This window comes from Erpetoichthys calabaricus, chromosome 2 (assembly GCF_900747795.2).
Source record: "Erpetoichthys calabaricus chromosome 2, fErpCal1.3, whole genome shotgun sequence".
In the NCBI taxonomy this organism is placed as follows: Eukaryota; Metazoa; Chordata; class Cladistia; order Polypteriformes; family Polypteridae; genus Erpetoichthys; species Erpetoichthys calabaricus.
Window position 1 is genome coordinate 99,983,868 of NC_041395.2, and position 20,490 is coordinate 100,004,357.

General features: G+C 36.5%; 1 protein-coding gene across 1 annotated transcript; it reads right to left on the reverse strand.

Annotated features, from left to right (window-relative positions):
• Positions 1-4,423: 4,423 nt before the first annotated feature.
• On the reverse strand, positions 4,424-12,546 carry svip (small VCP interacting protein). Its single transcript, XM_028794213.2, has 4 exons — positions 12,218-12,546; positions 11,252-11,302; positions 6,815-6,931; positions 4,424-5,296 (listed from the first exon to the last, which is right to left on the reverse strand). Exons 1-4 carry the CDS (start codon positions 12,278-12,280, stop codon positions 5,282-5,284), a joined length of 246 nt encoding a protein of 81 aa, XP_028650046.1. The 5' UTR covers positions 12,281-12,546; the 3' UTR covers positions 4,424-5,281.
• Positions 12,547-20,490: the final 7,944 nt, after the last annotated feature.

Below are 20,490 nucleotides of genomic sequence, written 5' to 3' on the forward strand. Positions count from 1 at the left end.
GTTTGGAGTGGTGGCACATAAACAGAATGCTTAACGTACCCCCACAAAAAAAAAGTCACTTGTTGTGTGATCTGGTGATCTTGAGGGCCAGAAGTGGAGTGCCAAATCACATGAAGTGGAGAATGCAAAACTCTTTCTGCTCAGGGGTCACCATCTCCACACAGACTGTATTTCAGCCAAAACTAACCAATGCTCACACACAGAAACATTTGCAGAGGTCTCAGAAATAGAGGACAGTTTTATTCACTGATGAAGAATGCCGGGCTACACTGGATGGTCCAGATGGATGGAGTTCTGGATGGTTGGTAAATGGCCACCCTGTTCCAACAAGACTGCAACATCAGCAAGGAGGTGGCAGAGTGATGTTTTGGGCTGGAATATTGGGAAGTGAGATGGTAGGTCCCTTTAGGGTCCGTGAGGGTGTCAAAATGACCTCTGCAAAATATGTGGAGTTCCAAACTGACCATCTCCTGCCATGGTATAAAAAGAAGAACCATGCCTTGCGGAATAAAATTATTTTCATGCATGACAACACACCATCTCATGCTGCAAAAAACACCATCAACTCCTTGGCTGCTATGGGAATAAAGGGAGAAAAAAATCATGCTGTGGTGATCATCATCCCCCTGACCTCAACCCACATTGAGAACTTGTGGAGCATCCTTAAAAGGAGGATCTATGAGAGTGGACGGCAGTATACCTCAGCAGCTAAAGAAGGCAATACTGGCATCCTCAAATGACATACTGGCAGAAGCTATACATGGACTTACAAGTTCAATGGATGAGAAAGTTGTTAAAGTGATGTCAAAGAAGGGCTCAAATATTAATATGTAACCTGATCTGTATGTTTACGGATTTAAATTGCATTTATTGTTTGAAAAATGATCTCCTCATGAAACAAATATAACAGATTTCTGTTTCGAATTCTTTACAAGCTATTGAATGTTTTCAAAGTCTGCGGTGCATAACAATTTGGAACACTGCATTTTGTTTTGAAAATATATATAAAAAAAAAGCAGGCATCATCATTGGAAATTTTGTTTGTAATAAAATCCACATTATAATATAATTGTCGAGGATAAAAACAAAATCCTTATTTGTATTGAGTGTTTAGGAAAAACAAACAAAAACAGCATGTGCATAGTTATTTGAAACATGGCATATGAGCAGTTGCACCATAATAGATGCCATGGATTATTTGATGTAATTGCAGCTGGTTTCAATCTGTATAATCCCAACAGAGACAAAGACAATCATTAAATTAATGACTATGAAATATTAATATTCTAATCAATCCTCTTCCTTTACTAGGTTGTGTTTGGGGCCTTAATCCTATCTGGGGCAGCACCACCCTTAAAAGAACAAGGTTTCTACCAGATACTAAACCATCCCACACTCATTCATTTGCAGGGAACTTAAAATAGTCCATCAATGTCATACACACATTTTTTTGCAAGTAGGAGTGTCAACCCCAAGCAGATATGAAGAGAATGTGTGTTGCGCCCACTGTGAATTGGCCGAGACTTGTAGCTCTGACACAGCGACACTAACCACTGCAGCACTGTGACATCCCCAAGATTTCAGAATTGCGGTCTATGAAAGCAGCTGTCCTAACGCCTTGAGAGAATGTCAACTAAGACAGGCCTCACTGTGCACATCAAGGTTTTCTTTACCATCAAAAGGCTTACAGAGATGCATTAACTGCAGCCAAGGACCTGCATTATGGCAGAATAACAGAAAGTGGCCGTGACAACCTGAGGGTTGTGTTCTCTGTAGTTAACACACTACTTCACCTGCATTTGGCCCAATTACCCCCTTCTACTGAGGTTTGTGAAAAAATCCTCCACTTGTTCACTAATAAAATTAAAAATCCAAATAATTCAAGTATCCATCATCTGTTTAGATCTTTTCCTGTCTTCCCACTCTATTCAGCTCCTTTTCTAAATTCTCACCAGACCTGCTTTCTAAGATGAGGCCAACTACTTACCCCATCCCCACCACACTTCTTAAATCCTGCCTTCATGCCATAATCCTGACTGTCACAACAATAATAAACATATCCCATAACACCGTCTTTGCACCAGCCACTTTTAAAATCGCTTCTGTAACCCCAATGTTAAACAAAAAATCTGGCCTTGATGCAGACAATCTCAACAATTTTCGGCCTCTCAATCACTTACCTTTTCTGTTAAGGGTTCTTGAGCATGTTGCAGCATCCCAACTCATCAGTTGCTTAACTTCTAATAAGTTGATGAAATCTTTTCAGTCTGGTTTCAGAGAGCAGCACAGCTGCAAAACTGCTCTGGTTCAGGTAACCAATGATTTGTTTATGGCAACAGACTCTACAAACCAGTATATTAATTCTGTTAGACTTCAGCATTTGACACTGCTGGACATTACATTTTACAGTCCAGAAAAGAGAACATGTGGGGTATCTCTGGCATGGCCTGATAGGCAAGAGTTTGTTAGTCTTGCCAAAAGCAGATCCAGCTCAGCGCCAGTCACGCAAGGAGTTCCTCAGGGCTCTGTCTTCAGCCCTCTGCTCTTCTGTACCTATATACTTCCCCTTGGCCATGTTATTCATAGATTTGGACTGGGTTATAATTTTTATGCTGATGACACAACTTTATTTCAATGTTAAAAATGAAACTTCAGCGCTTTCTCAGTGAAATTAAAACCTGGATGGAGCAAAACTCATTAACATTAAATTGCAACAAAACTGAAATCCTGCAAATTGGCACTAAAGCATAACTTAAGAAAAGTGGCTCCTTTTCAATCACTGTTGACGGTGATCTCATCAGACCTTCTTCTAATGCAAGGAATCTTGGTGTCATTTTTAATTCTTGCTTTTTTGTTGTTCTACCCACATAAACCACATTGCGAAACTTTTACTTCCACCTCTGAAACATATCCCGTGTTCACTCATTCCTCTCCTTTCCTGATGCTGAGAAACCTGTCCATGCTTTTATCACATCCCGCATCAATTAATGTAACTACATACTAGCAGGTGTCCCTTCTAATATTCTATCACAATTCCAGTTGATTCAAAGAGTCTTTACATGACCCAGCAACAGCGAGCACATAACACCCCATCCTGCTTCACCTTCATTGGCTCCCTGTGTCTTACAGGATTGAATATAAAATTACATTAAAAACTGACACCGCTTTACATAGCCTTACACCAGATGACATCAGTGACCTTCTCCTTCGCTATGCTCTCGTTTGTCCACTAAGGTCCTCTGATTCTGGCAATCTTGTTGTGCCCACACTAACCTGCACTCTGTGGGTAACAGGGCCATCAGCTGCATAGTACCCAGATTCTGGAATGACCTCACTAAATTAATGAGATCAGCTGACTCCATTCATTCTTTTAAAATCAACTTAAAACTCATCTGTTCAGGAAAAGTCTTTTAACTTAACCTAACATTCTGCTGCTTCTTTCAGTTTACCTCTCCGTTCAGATGATCAGGATTTGTGTGTGTGTTGTATCACAAATTGTTACTTTTACTCTTGTTTTTTGTCTTTTATTCTGTTTAATTCTTAGTAAATCCTGCATTTATGTTTTAGTGTTCTATACAGAAAATATTTGTATCCAATGTTACATATATCCCGCTATTCTTTCTGAGACTCTGAAGCGCGTTGAGCATAGAAAAGGTGCTATATAAATAAAATTCCTCAACTCCACATTCCTCAACTTTGCGGTAGAAAGAAAATAGCATTCAGGTTGTGTGTCACTGTCTCAGGAAGATTTGCAGGGATCAGAAATGAAGCATGAAGCACAAGGAAAAAAGAGGCCCTAACAAAGTTTTCAAGCTCGGGAACGTGCCTGACATTTACATAACTGTAGGTGCAGACCTACTTCAAAATATGATGAACATGTGAAGTCGGCTTATTATTAAATTTAACTAAATCATAGAAGACACCACCAGCAATGTCTCAGGTGAATTAGAATATCACCTCATTGAAATTATGAAATGTGATTATACAATTGTCCAAATACTTGGACAGCAAGACAAAAAATTCAGTATTATGAAAAATCTTAAACTTCAATCTGTACATACATTTTGAAATGAGTCAGGTTTGTGGGGAGCAAGAGTCTGGGTACAAGGCAGGAACCAACCCCAAAGGTCATGCAAAAAGTCAGTTTCTCCTTGGGGATTAATACAGTGTACCAAGTACCCCTCAAAAAAAAAAAAAAAAAAAAAAAAAAAAGACAGGACACCTGATTACAAATCCTGAACACTTACAACACCATTCTCATTACACAAATACTATTACTGGCAAGAATTTGGGAAATATAAGGAAGAAACCGTAAGCAATACAGCAATGGATTTGTCTGTAGAATTTCACAATTAAATGGACTAAATCATATATGGTGCTGAAGAATCTTGGCACATAAATAATACCTGAAAATAAAATAGCATTATCTTCAATAGTTATTTTATTTCAGTCTTTATAGAATAATCAAACCATTTAGCAATAACTAGTCATAAAATAAATTAATGCACTGGACACTATATCTCTTAGAAAAGCATGCTAATAGCCTCCTAATATGAAATTAAATAAAACCATTTATAAATAAAGAAAAAGATCACATAAGTTAAAAATAATAATGGCCACACAGTAAAGGCAGATTAAATTAACCTTTGCATTATAGTAGTCACAAAAAAATCCTTCACCAAATAGTAAGACTGTGTCACCTGACTTGCATACTGGTAAATGCTATAAAGAAGTGAATGCCAGCAGCACAGTGTGGTTCCAGAGATACATCTGCACCAGTATATAAGCCAGTATAAATAAGCAATTTTTGTGGATTAGAATGAGCTGTAGAATGAAATTAAGTAGTGGACCAAAATCAAAATAAAAAACAAAATAATTAGTTTTATACCATTAAATACAAATTGTGCTGGTAAACTGAAACTGAAAATAAACTATGAAAAGTTTTTGAGTCAAAATATTTTAAAAGAGTTTACATGTGGTTCTTTGGTGGCTGGATATGCAGAACAACACGTGATCAAATAGCTTGATAAGTGTCAAAAGTCGAGCTCATCAAGGAAAACCTGGAGATGCACGATGATATCCCCTCAGGACTTGTATGTTGGCCGGCATTCTTCACACATGTATCTTGGCAGCACTAAGAATGGCACTAGACTGGGTCATCCTATGCACACAAAACCAGTAAGCTGCACAGCAATGGTAGGATCAATTCCTCAACAGGACAGATGCCCAAGCTGGCAAAACCCATATGAATTGTCCTTCATCTTTTGGTCAATAATGTAAACTATCCAACTTGCCACTGCAAAAAAAACAAACAAAAAAAAACACTTGTCTTTAACGAAATTGCATTTGAAACAGTAATAAGTTAAGACGTTTAGTTACAACAAAAAAATGTGTTGCCTAAGCTGATGTCATATTACAAGACTCTTTGTCGGAAGAGGTGCCAACCTAGACATGCTGAGTACATAAAGTTACATGGCTAGATTTTGCTGGGCACATAAAATTATTGACTATGTGATGACTGTCTCACAAAGCCTCAAATTTCCAAAGCATAGTGCACTTGCCCTGTTTTCTGACAAGCAATCAACTGACTGGACTGATTCCAGTGTGAAGGGTTTACAGGTAAAATAGGTTCAGCTGCAAATTCTGAAACATTTTTTGTTTTTTCCATTCCATCGTGCTGCTTGAAACATGAGAGATCAGTCAGATGAGCCTCTCTTCTGTTTGTGAAGTCTGAACTTATTCCTCATCACTGCACTATATGCATTGTACTCCCAGGTGAGTCCTCATTGGTTATTAGCTCTTATGCACAAACAGTACTTCCCTAAAACTTCAGACAAAATCTAATATTTTGTTGGGGCGAGTCACAGGCTATGTCATATTACATGACTGCTGTTGGTCTGGAGAGCATAGTGCAACTGCACCCAACATGCTAAAATTATGTAAATGAAGTCTACAACTGAAAATCGATTAAAACGTCCCGTAATTTGACATTTATACACAAGTTTCTTAAAGCCAGTGCACCTGGTATCAGTGGTACACCTCTTCTCAAAATCCCACCAAGATATTACTTTGAGAGAAGATGTCAGAGAAGATGAGGGTATTGTGCCTTTCTTCCCGTCTCATGTCTGTTTTTGCTTTAATGGTCAATTGTGTCTATTGCTTTACATCTACTAGTTTTGGATTTGTAATAAAATTTTGAATTCTCTACCAATACCAGCTTTCACACCGTATACCAGCTTTCAGTACCAGTTTCAAAACGAAACAAACCTAGCACCCCAGGCTCACAGTTGCTTCATTCCCCCCAGCTCCTGCATATCTGTTTCTATACTATTTCTAAACTCATCTATACTTTTCTCCAAACCTAGTGTGAACAAAAAATAACCAAATGTCAGACATTAACATATTTAATTAGTTATACACATCTTCCTATTATTACATTCCCTATTTGAACTTTTTTTTATTACAATCCTATCCATCTCACTCACTAATTCAGCTGTAATAACATAGTTTATTTAAAAAATACATCTATTGGTCAATACTGTAATCTTCTAGATGACAATCAAAAACACGTCACTTATATTTCTAACAGAACATTATTTTTGTTACCCTAACAGGAAAAATGAATTCAACATGCACCTTTATACTCTTAAAAAAACATCTAATACCAGAGTACTAAATAACCATGCTACCAATCTAAGAAGTTCAAAAATATTTTTGAAATTAATGGACAGTGTCTAAAATATACATCAATGATTTTTTTTGGCAATAACAAAAGGATTTTTACCAGTCAAACTGAAGTTTGATGATATTTTACCTTAAGTCCACCACCTTGTCCTGAGACCTCAGATACCTTGGCCTGCTTCTCCATCTCTTCTAGTTTTTTCTTTTTTCGTTCTAGGGCCTCTGGATTCTTAATGCCTCTGTTTGTTGCCTGTTAGAAGAGAATACAATGCTTCACATAAAAATGCAATTTAAAATCTCTGAAGGTTCAAAACTGAGTATGTAATGATTAGTAACTGGTTCTCCAAACAGCACTAAAAGCATTTACTCTTATATAAATGAGTGTCTTAAACTTAAAATCAAGCAGTTATGACCAAGGAGTATAATTTACTGTTGCCATATAGTATCCAGCTATGGGTTTGGGCTTCACAATTAAACATTATGGAAATGTAAGAATATTACAGTAGTATCAATGAAACTTCTGGCTGTGAATTTGCCTACATTGTTCATATTATTCTCTAATTAAGCCACCTTCTATGGTAGCCTGAAGGGCAAAATATACACAAAAAGCCAAAATAAGTTAGCCCAAACAAAAACGGATTTGCAAACAAAAAGACAAAAATGCACACAAAATAAAAATCAAAAATTAAGATACTGCCATTAGAAAATAAAGGGAAAACAGTAGAGATCTGCAACAATAAGCAAGAAAATCATAAGACAACATTTCTTTGAACTTAAGTAGTCCTTTAAAAAGAGATGTGCACAAAATGGTGGCTGCAGTGGCTCGAGCACCTGCCCCTACCCACTCCCCACATATTAGCCCAAGAGCCTTTTTCTTCCATTAGGAATGTGCCTCAAGTCTTCATTGTAAGAAGTACAGAAAAAGCAACAATAAGTAATGGTCCTTGTTAAAACGAAGTTGGCTACTCTTTACTATCCATCAAAACAAAGTGTGGCCTTTAACACGGGTATCACTAAACTGGAGCATGTGTTTTTTTTTTTTTTTGTTCCTTTTTTTTTTTTTTTTTAAAGTGCACCACAGTGAAAGAAGTGAAGCTGCAGCTTGCTTATGAGTTGTGGATAAACACGCCCATTGAAGCGTGGACACCCCTAGCTTTAATGGATTACTAAGGAAGAAATCGTCGACACTGTAAATAATACAACAAAATTGTGAACGTTCATTGGTCAAGAAGGCTTCATACATGTAACTTTTAATTACTTCCTGAAGGAAACTACCCATAGTTACCTGACTGGCCATTACCCTAAGTTACTTGTGGTTCCGCTTTCCTTTTAATAATAAAATAATAATTCATTACAATTATATAGCGCCTTTCTCAGTACTCAAAGCGCTTTTGCTGTTTGAACCCCTAGAAACCAGCAGATTTGCATTGTGTAAGGAAGACAGCTGTTGAAATTGATCATGTATTGCTGCTGTTTGTAATTTATAAAACTACAGATTTTAAAATTTGGAAATAATCTAATTTTGTGTTACACAGAGGTTTAACTTGGAACATCGGAGTGGTACTTGGTAGGCTATGGCCAGGCAGGAACCACAAACACAAATCCTTTCTTTCAGTTTTAAATAGAGAGGGGCAGAAAATGAAAAAGGAAAGTCAACTAATACCAAAACTGTGGTCAAGAAATTGAATAACAATAACATGTCCTTCACTGTGACAACCTGCGACTAACATGTTTGCTGTTGAAGCTGGTATGTGATTCCCCGCATCATGCAGACAATGGCTGGTTTTGTACCCTTGTGAAGTTTGATAGGGTATGCAAGAAACAACAAAACTCAATGGAGCATTTCAGTCAGGGGTTCTTAACTTGGAAGTCGTATAATAGTTGTGTTTTAGGGGGTGAAAGGCTGGTGTCAAGAGAATCTCACAGCTAAGTTGTTGTATGAAACAGTCGATTTTAGAAAATATATAGAACTGTTTGCAAACTATGCTCATATCTTGACTGGTCACTTTGTCACTGTTTTCAGGAATTCTGGCATGTCACAGTCTACACAAAATTATTTTATTGCTACTTCTTTAGGAAATCAAGGATGAGGACATAACATCTTTTTTGCATGTAGATAGCAGGTACTTCATACTGTGTATAGCTATCCATTATAATGAGTTACTGTATATGGATATTGACAGCTTAATTCAGGAGTGTTTTATTGGCTTTCTTGAATCATTAGATAAAAAAACTGACGAAAAACTCTGAGAAACTGACAAGATAATAAAAGTAGTTCAGATTAAGCAGTAAACATAGATATAGATGAGGGTTGGTGTTACTGGTTATGACAAGATAAATTATGTTTCCTCTTTCTATTATTGATAGCCACACACAAAGCAGTAAGACATATTTGCTAATGTTTACATAGTAAAATAGTGGAACAATTGTACAATGTTCTGAAATAATGTATTTCTAAAATTCTGTGAAGTACAAGACCACTGTGGCAACTGAAAATAGTGTTCATTCTGTAGAGTTATACAATGATAGTGATCCATTACATTGTGTTCATGCTGCCTTTAAATTAAAAATCATGCAGCATAAGACAAAGTGCGCTATCATATGAACTCTTGCTGTTAAACTCCATTTGATATTTCATTTAATTAAATGGGAATCCCTTTATTTGTGTTTTTTTTTTCTCATATAATAATATACAAGATAACGTGATATAATTAGCCATTAGGGACAAGTATTTTTGCCAAGGTTTGGAACATTATTATACCCCCACAGTAAAATCAAAAACACAGAAATAAAAGTAAGCACTAATTTGTGTCCGGATATTAAAATGTAACAAATCCTGTAGTGTAATGTGTCTCTTCACGCCTTTGTGAGTCACTGCCTACCACAAGATCTATGCATGTCACTGCCTCTCGAAACATCATTCCCATCAATTCAAACTTGCAGCTAAAAGGAATGTAACCAATTGTATCTCAAATGTTGCGAGTCACCTTGAATAAGAGCGTCACCCTAATAATAGGTAATAATAGTACTAATAATAAACTTCATGTAGTTGTACTCCTTGTTCATAGGTAGGCATTCATCTGTGTTTGGTGTAGTGGCACCGCAGCACATTAAATACTGCATTTTTTCCAATTGCTCAGTTACAAGTGATTAATGAGATGATACTGTAGTTTTCAGAGTTGAGTCTAGATGATCACATTTTAGAAACCACAGTAACAGATGTTAGTATAGGGTGGCACAATATTAAGTGCTGCTGCCTCATAGCTCTGGGTGATCAACGCAGTGTTCTGCCTGTGTTCAGTTTCAGTTTCAACTAGTCAGTTAAAAAAATACAATTATTTTTTTCCATTGATTTGTCAATTTCACTGATTAATTGTGGCAGCCCTAATACATATTACATATTTATAAAAAGCAAACAATTTACATTTGACAAGTTAAAACTTCAGCATCTTTATACAGTAACTATTTGGACAGTTCCTTTTTACTCATTGATTGAGAAAAAGGGAACACTGCATATGTTTACAAAATTGTCAAAATAGACATAAACAGTGTGAGACCTAAACAATCATTTTTAATGGTTCATTATCACAAACAGACCATTTATGTTTTTTTAGCTTAACATTTTATTCCTCTCATTGTGTGCCACAATAGCACATCGTAGACACACTCAAATGCATAACTAACATTTCACAAACATACAGTATATGGCAAAACAATGGATAATACAGGGTGAGTCAAAATTATGTTAACACTAATGGTACTGCTATGTATATACTTACACACAATTTTTTGGACAATTTATGTGCCACACATGGTACATGTGTTGAACATGATGGCGAACAGGTTGAGACATTCCTGTAAATCATCTTGCACATATGAAGTATGTTTTGTGAATAAATTGTTTCCACCATTCAAATGTTAACATAATTTTGACTCACCCTGTATATAATAAACCCACTTTTTGAAAGTGTTTTGGAAGTGCTTCTGAGGTTTTAATAAAACCTGAAAAGATATTTACAATGTTGAAATCACAATTCTGTTATTATACATTTACAATTAAGTTTACATCCCACAATAATATTTAGCAAATAGTATACCAATAGCAAACTTCAACAAAAAAATCAACAGTAAAGCAACTGTAACATTCTCAAGCTGTTCTCAATATATTATCTGTTTAAAAACTAACGAGGAATACATTTACTAGAAAATGAATGAAAAAGGGTGCCAACTATATGATGACCGCTTACTTTTCATTTCAGTGCCAATAAATGCACATTTTACCTTGTAATTATTATTGTGCATGCGAAAAATTCTCAGATATTAAAGACAAGAGGGTACCTCTTGTCACCATAACAGACAGTCATCCTTGGGTTTTGAAACAGGAAATGAAAAGTAGGCAGTTTATGGTGGAAGATGGGATGCAATGGGATTACTCACTGTATTAATCTTAAAACTGATGCAATGATCCATAAGAATATTTAATATGCTTCACTGTACCAATGGATAAAAGTCCAAAGAAACATATGACCCACTGAAAGGAAAGTGCAATAATACTAAAAGTGTCCCAAACCTCTTTCTGTCTCTTTTCCGCAGCTTCAGCAAGTTGCTTTCTTCTTGTTTCCTGATACATAAAATATAAATTTCAAATAAAATCATACATGTATTTATGCATAAAACATATTTGATATAGTACCTTTCTATAGTGTACACAAATTTAAAGTTTTGTCTTTTTTTTAAACATAAGCTTTGGCGGGTTAAGTGTCTTTCGATATCACACAGTTAGCAGAAGGGCATGCACTGAGGTTTACTAGCTTCAATGCTCTTAAATTACATCTTACTTCCGTTTATACATTAAAACTGGGGCAATTTTAAATGACTGTTGTGCAGAAAACAAATACAGTATGTGTTGTGTGGTTTACTATATTGATTTTTATCTTGAAGCAACTGCAAAGTGGGATCTATTCTAATAATGCTAATGAGAATTATATATTATTGAATTAATTTTTAATTAATATTACTTTTTCAAGAGCAGTAGTCTCTGATATCTAATTCAGACTAGTTAAAATGCTCCCTCCAAATTCAAAACTTTATTGCTCCTAACAAGATGAAAACGTTTTCAATAGGATAACAACCTTTCTTTGTCACAATGACAAGATATCAACAGCAGCTTTGAATATTTAAAGTACCACTCGGGTTTAAAATTACCGATCTAAATCTATTCGCCGCATGTTAGCTGGATGACAGCTGCACTACAGTATTGTACACATGATTTCTGCAACCATTCGGAGGCAATCAACAGGAGCTACAGCGCTAATGCTGTATGACAGCAATCAAAACAAAACGTAAAAAACTCCCAAGTGGTGGACCTCGCAGAACTATAAACGCAACAGTAGTTAACAACGACGATGCAGACAATATTCATCAAAGATGCTTATTGCAAAAACGTCGGTTTGCAACTTAACATGGACGCCATAAAAGCAGCACTTTGACCAGTGCCTCGCCCACCGAGCGGACACCAAACAAATTGTTGGCTCACCGGGTCAGGCGTTTCAACCACATCTTCATGCGCTCCATTCAGACACGGTAAACACATCCCCATTCCTGAGCACGCCCTGTCCGCTCAGCCCGACTGCGACCCCACAACCCCTAACTCTCCGAAATCGACTCTGTTCGCACGGTCAGCTGGCAGGAGTTGGAACGCGTCGTAAACTGTGCGCATGCACGTGTGTGCTTGACTATTGAGGCGTGCTCGTGCGGAGAAGAGGGGGGCGACAACAACGGTAAGTAAGGCAGCACCAGCACCTAAAACATATTTAAAACAGTAAACTGTATCTCAAACGGAAGTGCTGTCACCGGTTATAGACTGTAACCGGATGTGACGCATTCAGATAACACAGACTGATCGTTTTAATCGTCATTATTATTATTACATTTTATTTACTGAACTGCGCCACCATAATATATACAGTATTTTTGTCGTTCAAATAACAAAGACTGATCGTTTTAATCGTCATTATTATTATTACATTTTATTTACTGAACTGCGGCACCATAATTTATACAGCATTTTTGTAATAGGATTACTCATTGCGAGAGCTTTACGAAGCTGGTTCCTTATTTTGGAAAACACTTTGATGAAGTAAGAGTCATTTTCAATGTAACCATTTAGCTATCTTTCAATTATATCAAACAAAGCAATACTATTTTTTATTTCGTAGTTTGCATCGAAGCATGTATGATTTCACTTATTCTGTCAAACCTATTTTTGTTAAACGTAACTGAACATAAAGTTGCCGAAGAAGTGCCTCCACTGACATACTGTACATACAAAAATATTCACTTCTCCCTGGTACATGCTTTCTTTAAATGACGCGCTTTTTATAATCCATCCGACAATAAATACACCTAAATTCGTGAAAATAACATAAGCAGCTCGTTTTGGGTTTTAATTTCAACCTCTGCCCAGTGCTTGCAAAATGTCTCACTTAAAGTGCATAATGAATTTGTGAATTTCCCCTTGGGGATTAATAAAGTATCTATCTATCTATCTATCTATCTATCTATCTATCTATCTATCTATCTAATGTGCCAGGCAAAATACCCATTAGTTTTGCGGGATTACATAATGATACGAGGAAGTTACAGTTACTTTTGAAAGAACCTTCTTAATGATCACATAAACAAAATCTTGTAACGGTGGATAAAATGCGGAGAAGAGCGACTGGGGTTTGAGATTGGATTGACACTGTCAATTTGACAGAGGAAAAACAGACAGGCGAGGCGAGTGCTTTTCGGAGAACCTTCGGGAAGACGGAGGAAGGTGGGCGGGGTCTACAACCGAAAAAGGATAAGTGGGGCCTGCGCGAAAACTAAACTTCTTGGAAGTAAGAAGCCGACTGAATCTCCGATATTGTTTATGTTAACAATATCATAAAAGTGACAGGAATATTGAAATCACACACGATTTTGTAGATCAAGTAAAAAGGTAAAATAAATAAGAGTACGTCTGTGCAAACATACAAGATGCCAGTCCTCTCTACATATATACAGGTTAAAGAATGCCTTAAAAAAAGAGGTGCCAACTGTGTGCATAAAATACACAACAACAACTGGGGGTCGCCTGCCTGCCAAAATCAAGGTGCCAGTCACTTGCATATTATTGATTAGATAAATTGTATTAATCCCAAGGGGAAATTCAGTTTATGAAAAAAAAAAACAAAGAAAAGACAGGGACCTGCTCAGGTTGCAGAAATCCTTTAAAAATAAAGAAGAGACCTACAGTATCTGCAAAAAAAAAAAAAAAATGAATGAACAAGATAACTTCAAAAAGGGTGCATCATTCTAAGCATTATATGTCCTAGTCAACTTAAAAATCTTTCACAAAAGTAGTATCTCTTCAAAAATACAAAGTACTATTCTAAATGTTTTAAGTATATTCCATCTGCAGATTGAAGAAAGGCTAAAAAATAGGACAGTTCACAAAAAAGAACACATATCAGTATTCATTACCATTACTGTTATTGAAATTAACTTGTTACTACCACTGATACTATTGCATATTATCTTTTGCACTTATTAACATATGCATTTTAGTAGTCTGGACATAGATGTTGTTATAGCATTAGTATTATTGAGCCGAGATTAAAAGCTATTATGTTTGTTTTAGGCTATTATCATCAATTAGTGCTTTTACAATAACTTGTGATAGTAAAATAAGAATTGCAATTCTTTTGTTGTCATCATCATCTTCATTTTCCACAAAATAAGTCAACTAATATAGCATTACTGTTATTATCATTATCACACTAAACAATTTGAATAAAATAAAAAAGGCAATAAATATTCTTTTTTTTACTATCATCAATGTGCACAAAAGAAGACAGGTAATATTACATTGTTATTAATTAGCAGTATTAGTAGTAGTATTAGTAGTATCATCCACTATAAACAATTTGCACAACATAAAAAAGCTATTAAATACTACTTCTTTATTAATGCGTAGAAAAGAAGACAGCTGCATTATCATTAACAACATCACCCTAAACATTCTGCATTAAACAAAATAGCAAAGATTTTATTATTATTATTATTCCCTACACAGTTTGCACAAAACTAAATGGCTAATATCCATGGGCGGCATGGTGGCGCAGTGGTAGTGCTGCTGCCTCGCAGTTAGGAGACCCGGGTTCGCTTCCCAGGTCCTCCCAGCGTGGAGTTTGCATGTTCTCCCTGTGTCTGCGTGGGTTTCCTCCCACAGTCCAAAGACATGCAGGTTAGGTGGATTGGCGATTCTAAATTGGCCCTAGTTTGTGTGTGTCCTGCGGTGGGCTGGCACCCTGCCCGGGATTGGTTCCTGCCTTGTGCCCTGTGTTGGCTGGGATTGGCTCCGGCAGACCCCCGTGACCCTGTGTTCGGATTCAGCGGGTTGGAAATGAATCCGAACACAGGGTCACGGGGGTCTGCCGGAGCCAATCCCAGCCAACACAGGGCACAAGGCAGGGAACCAATCCCGGGCAGGGTGCCAACCCACCTCAGTGGCTAGTATTACTAGTGTAAATTTTATCTCATCATCAGCATCAATTTCTACGAGATGGAACCTCTAATATTGCATTATTATTATTATTATTATTAACAACTGACAAAGTTTGCATAATTGCACTAAAGCTAATACGTGTGGCATTGTTTTTACTAGAGTTTATTTGTGGTGAAGACAAAAATAAATGGTTTGTTAAAAAATGGATAGCAGTAAGCTGATTCAACTAATTATTACCAGTTGATTTCCTCTTCAGTATTGTGATTGCTACTTTACACAAGACTTGTTTATATACAGCATTTATGTATGTATTCATTGTATGCAAAAAGTGTCTTCAAATATTACTGTATCATTCTAATATTACTGTATCATTCTAAAAAGATTTCTTGCTGTTTTTGTGTACTAAAATAAATACATAAGTAAATAATTAAAACTAAACGATGATTGATTGCTTTAAAATGAAGTTATGTTGGCATCTTGTCATTCAGATATCACCTAGCATTTTGGCTAAAGAATTATATCATAAGGCCCCTTGCTGTATTCCCATCAGAAATAGCTTGAATTTTTTTTCAGAACATTTCCTTTCTTGTCATCATTCCACCCCATATGTTACAGATTTTGATGCCACTCTCTTTTTAGATTGAAGGAATAAAGACCAAACCTTACAATAAATAAAATTTCAGCAAAAATGAACTTGCAGGGTTCTGCTATCACATGGTGTTACCAATCAATTAAAAAGTTAGATATAGTAGGTTAGGTTTATTGCAAAAACTGGAAAATAATTCAAATGAAACATTTAGATTTGATAAATGTATACAAACACAGGTTTCTGTTTTATAAGTAGTTAAACAAAATGTAATAACTTCTGTAGTAAGGACGTTTAAATGAATGGCTACACTCCTGGGCTCCAGTCTCCAGATATTACCCATTGTGTGACCCAGTGCATCCTTCTTGTGGCTATAACGAATATTTTTACTGTTGAAACTCTGCAGTTGTAAAAACAGAGCAATCATTATATTGTGTTTACAAAGGCAAGAAAAACTATGTGAAACTTTTTGGAATTACCTGGTTTTCTGAATAAATTGGTCATAAAATGTTATCTGATCTCCATAAAAAGTCACAAGTATAGACAAACACAATATGCTTACCCTAATAACACAGAAATAATTATAAATCTTTCATGTCTTTATTGAACACATCTATCAAACACTCAAAAGTGTGCTGTACAAAAGGTAAGTGAACCCTTGGATGTAAAAACTCGACAAGCCTCCTTTGACAGCAATAGCCTCTAACAAGCACTTCCAGTAGCAGCGGACCAGACCAGCACAATGTTCAGGAGAAATTTTTGATGACTCCTCCTTAAAGAACTCCTTCAGTTCAGTCATATTCTTAGGATGTCTAGGGTTAACGGCTCACCTGAGGTCATTCCACTACATTTTTGTTGGGTTAAGGACTCTGACCAGGCTACTCCAAAATGATGGTCTTCTTTTTTTTGAAGCCAGGTTTATTTCAATATTTAGGGTCATTGCCCTCCTGTATCACCCAACTTCTACTGAGCTTCAGCAGGCAGGCAGCCACCCTTACATCATCTTTGTAAACTTCATTGTCCCCCAGTGATGGCAAGTTGTACAGGCCCCAAGAAAGTAACGTAGTTCCAAATCATGATGCTTTCTCCATCTTTGGGATGATGTTTTCATGTTATGTCCTGCTTTCTATACCATACATACTTCTGCATATTCTTTATGTAAAAAATTGAGCTTTAGTTTCATCAGTCCGCAAAACATTTTCACTATACCTGTAGCATTAAAGAGTATCAAGGTGGTGTTCAGCAAACTTCAGGTGTGCAACAATGTTTTATTGGAGAGCAGCGGCTTCCTGTTTCGTGCACTGCTGTGGACACCATTGCTTGTTCAATGTTTTGCATATGATAGACTCATGAACAGAGATGTTAACATGTTCCATCGATTCCTTTAAGCCTTTAGTGGTTACTCTAGGGTTCTTTTTAACCTTATTGAACATTCTGCATTTTGCCTTTCGAGTCATCTTTGACTGGTCACCTACTTCTAGGGAGAGCAGCTACAGTAATAAATCATCTTCATTAATGCACAATTTGTCTAACTGTGGAAAGATGAATATTTAAATTCTTTGAAATTACTCTGTAAACTTTTCAAGCTCCATGCAAATCAACCTTAATTTATCGTAGACCTCTATTTTGCAAGGTATACTTCACATCTGCAGATGTTTATTGTGATTAGCAAACTCAAAATATCTTGAGTCTTTTTTATTAGTCAAAGTATTTCTAAGCCACACCTCCAATCTTGTTTCATTGATTGAACTCCAGGTTTGGTAACTCCTTCACTCCAGTTAGCTTTTGTTGAAGTCATAAGCCTAATGGTTCACATTCTTTTTCCAGCCTATATCTGTGAATGTTTGAATGATGTATTTAATATGTACAAAAATAATACAATAATTTGTGTGTTATTAGGTAAAGAAGTGTTTGTTTTTTATTGTAACTTAGTAAAGATCAGGTCATATTTTAAGACAAATGTATATATAAATGTTGCTACCAAACGTATTGTACATTTTCTTGCCACAGTATGGAAGAATTTGTGTGTGTGTGTTTAATTAGATGAAAGTTCATCAAAATCTACATTCAACTTTTCAGTGTCTGTAACCTTTGGAGCATGCAGTTATTTCTTTAACCAGAGAGTGGTGCTGAAGGCCCACTAATGGAATTAAAATCACAACTAAGAAAGCCTTAAGAAAGTTCTGTTTTGTGTGAAATCTTAATGATCCTTTTAATTGCATACTTTTGATTTCCTTATTGTCTGTCTGTTTTCTGGGTTTCTGAATGGCCTTCTGGTATGCTTTAATGCTGGTCAAAACCTATTAGAAATTAAATAAAATAAAAGCACTATATCATTGCTAGCATGTTCTAAATTTGTTAAGGATATCAGTAGTATATATGTAATAACTATAGTTGACATATTCATGTGGAATATGAAATTTGAAATAATCAGGTAATCAACACTTCTACTCCCAATCCTGCTAATTTTGGTCCATTTTCTAAATCTGTTTGACAGCTGTCAATCACTGTCAGGCCACCTTGTTGTTTGTAAGAATTAGCCCTCATGATTCTTCCCAGGCATAAACAACTGTGTCATATCGAAATTTCTGGAAGAACCCACCTCTAGAACTGTTCTATGCAGTAAGGACTATTGAGTGAGGAAGGTCTATTGAGGTAGTAGGTGATCTTAATGGAACATGTTTTAGATAACATTTTGCATCCAACAGGACAGGTGTGTATCCACTTGAATATTAATCTACAGGTTTTGGGCATTTTGTTTTCTGTTTCATTGAAAAAGTCACCAATCATCAAAGTTCCTTGTTTAGAGAAGATATTTTAAAAATAATTTATCTAGCTTGTCAAACAATATGTGTTCGATATCTTTACTTTCATTCTACTTCTGGCTCAAAGTTCATGATACTCCTTGACTGGGAAGACTTTTTAGCAGTAATGCATTTTTGTGCTCCATGTATTCCCAGAATGAAGTATGTTAAAGTTCCTGTTTTAGAAAGATTAAATCTTGATATACATGTAATGGAACAATTTGAGGAAAGATTTTCAATAAAGCTTTACACTGATACTTTTCTTTTACGTTTAGCAAAGATTCTCAGAGATTTGCTCAGTCTAAAGGACCAAATAGTATTTCCTGGCTATGAGTGTTTTGGGTGCATTTAATCTTAAACAATGTGAATTTTCAGTGCAGTGAGTTCAATGTTAATTGGAATTCATTCTTTGTTTTTCTAAATACCTGCTTTTTGAGAATATCTAGAAAGTCACACCTTAAAGGGAGTGGGCTGCTATGGCCAATCCAGGTTCTTGTCTATGTCCACAACTCTTCCTGCTCATGTAAGCCCCTGTCTTTATACATTACCCACAAACAGTCATTCATGATTAAGGATTGTTATTTAAGCTTACACTTTTCACTTATTCCCTCCTTCATAGATGTACTTGTGTTTAATCTGAATATTTACTGGTTATCGTTTTACCTCATGTCATTGTTTTGCTCAAAACATGCACTGCACCAATCATAACCTGTCTGTCAGTGTCTTAGAGCAATCTGTACAATCTCTAAACATCACAAAATAAAACGAGACAAAAAATCTAAAATAATTAACACATAATGTAATGTAATAGAAGTTGAGAAAAATAAAAAAGGCACGTTATAATACCTTTATTAAAATAAGTAATTTATCTTAGCCAAAATGCAATCCAACAAGCAAAATTCTAAGTCCAAACAATAATTCACAATCCAGAAATCCAAAAAAAAAGTCTTCAAAAAGATTTGCAAACCAAATATAGTGTGGCACGTGGCTGGGGGTGGTACCCAGCCGGGACGCCCAAGAGGACCGGAGGAGAGTTCACACCTCCTCCAGACCATGAAGGGGCGACCGCCCTGGTTGCTTTGGGGGCCACGGGTGCAGAGTTTTGAAGCTCAACCCTGTAGGGGCCCGTGGTCACTGCCAGGGGGCGCCCGGATGCCTTGGCAGCCCTGGACCTGGGGGGAAGAGGAGCAGGGACACCCGGAGTGCTTCTAGGGATACAGCCGGCACTTCCGCCACACTGGGGCATGTCGGTGGAAGATTGCCGGAGCACACCTGGAGCACATCCGGGGAATAATAAAAGGGGCCGCCTCCCTTCATTCAGGGCTGGAGTCGGGTGGAAGAGGACAAGGTCTGGGAGAGGAAAGAGGTGGCCTGAAGAGAGGAAAGGCAGTGTGGAAAGAGGCCAAGACTTTGGGGGTGATTGGTGCTGCGGCACTGGGTTTGTGCACTTTAATAATTAAATAAACGTTTGTTGGACTTTTAAATGATGTCCGTCTGTCTGTGTCCAGGCTGCTTCCCATAATAGGCTAAATGTATTTAGAACTTTTCCCAAGAGAGAATAAACATTAAAGAGGAGTCACAAACATAGCAGCTGAAACTTGCTAATGCTCAAGCAAAAGCTAATGTTGTCAGCAGACTTTTATAGTTGTCTCAGGTGACTACAGCACCTAAGTATTTATTGTGGCCAAAGCTGGAAAAAAGCAAGTAAAAATAGGGCTGTACCCAGGAGATACAAACGCCAAGGTGGAAATCTGAGAGAATTGTAAGAGAAACCATTGTAGGTCTGAGCTTAGACAAAAAAAAATGGACAAAAAAAAACTTAAGCCAAAAGTCCTAACCATAACAATTTTTATTTACCCTATATATTATTTAGTTTAACATTATTG

Excerpts from the sequence above, each read along its gene's own strand:
- svip (XM_028794213.2), bottom strand. The coding sequence starts at position 12,280 with ATGGGGATGTGTTTACCGTGTCTGAATGGAGCGCATGAAGATGTGGTT. Across the intron at positions 11,303-12,217 it reads TGGTTGAAACGCCTGACCCG|GAAACAAGAAGAAAGCAACT; the intron begins GTGAGCCAACAA and ends TTTATGTATCAG. Across the intron at positions 6,932-11,251 it reads CGGAAAAGAGACAGAAAGAG|GCAACAAACAGAGGCATTAA; the intron begins GTTTGGGACACT and ends CTCTTCTAACAG.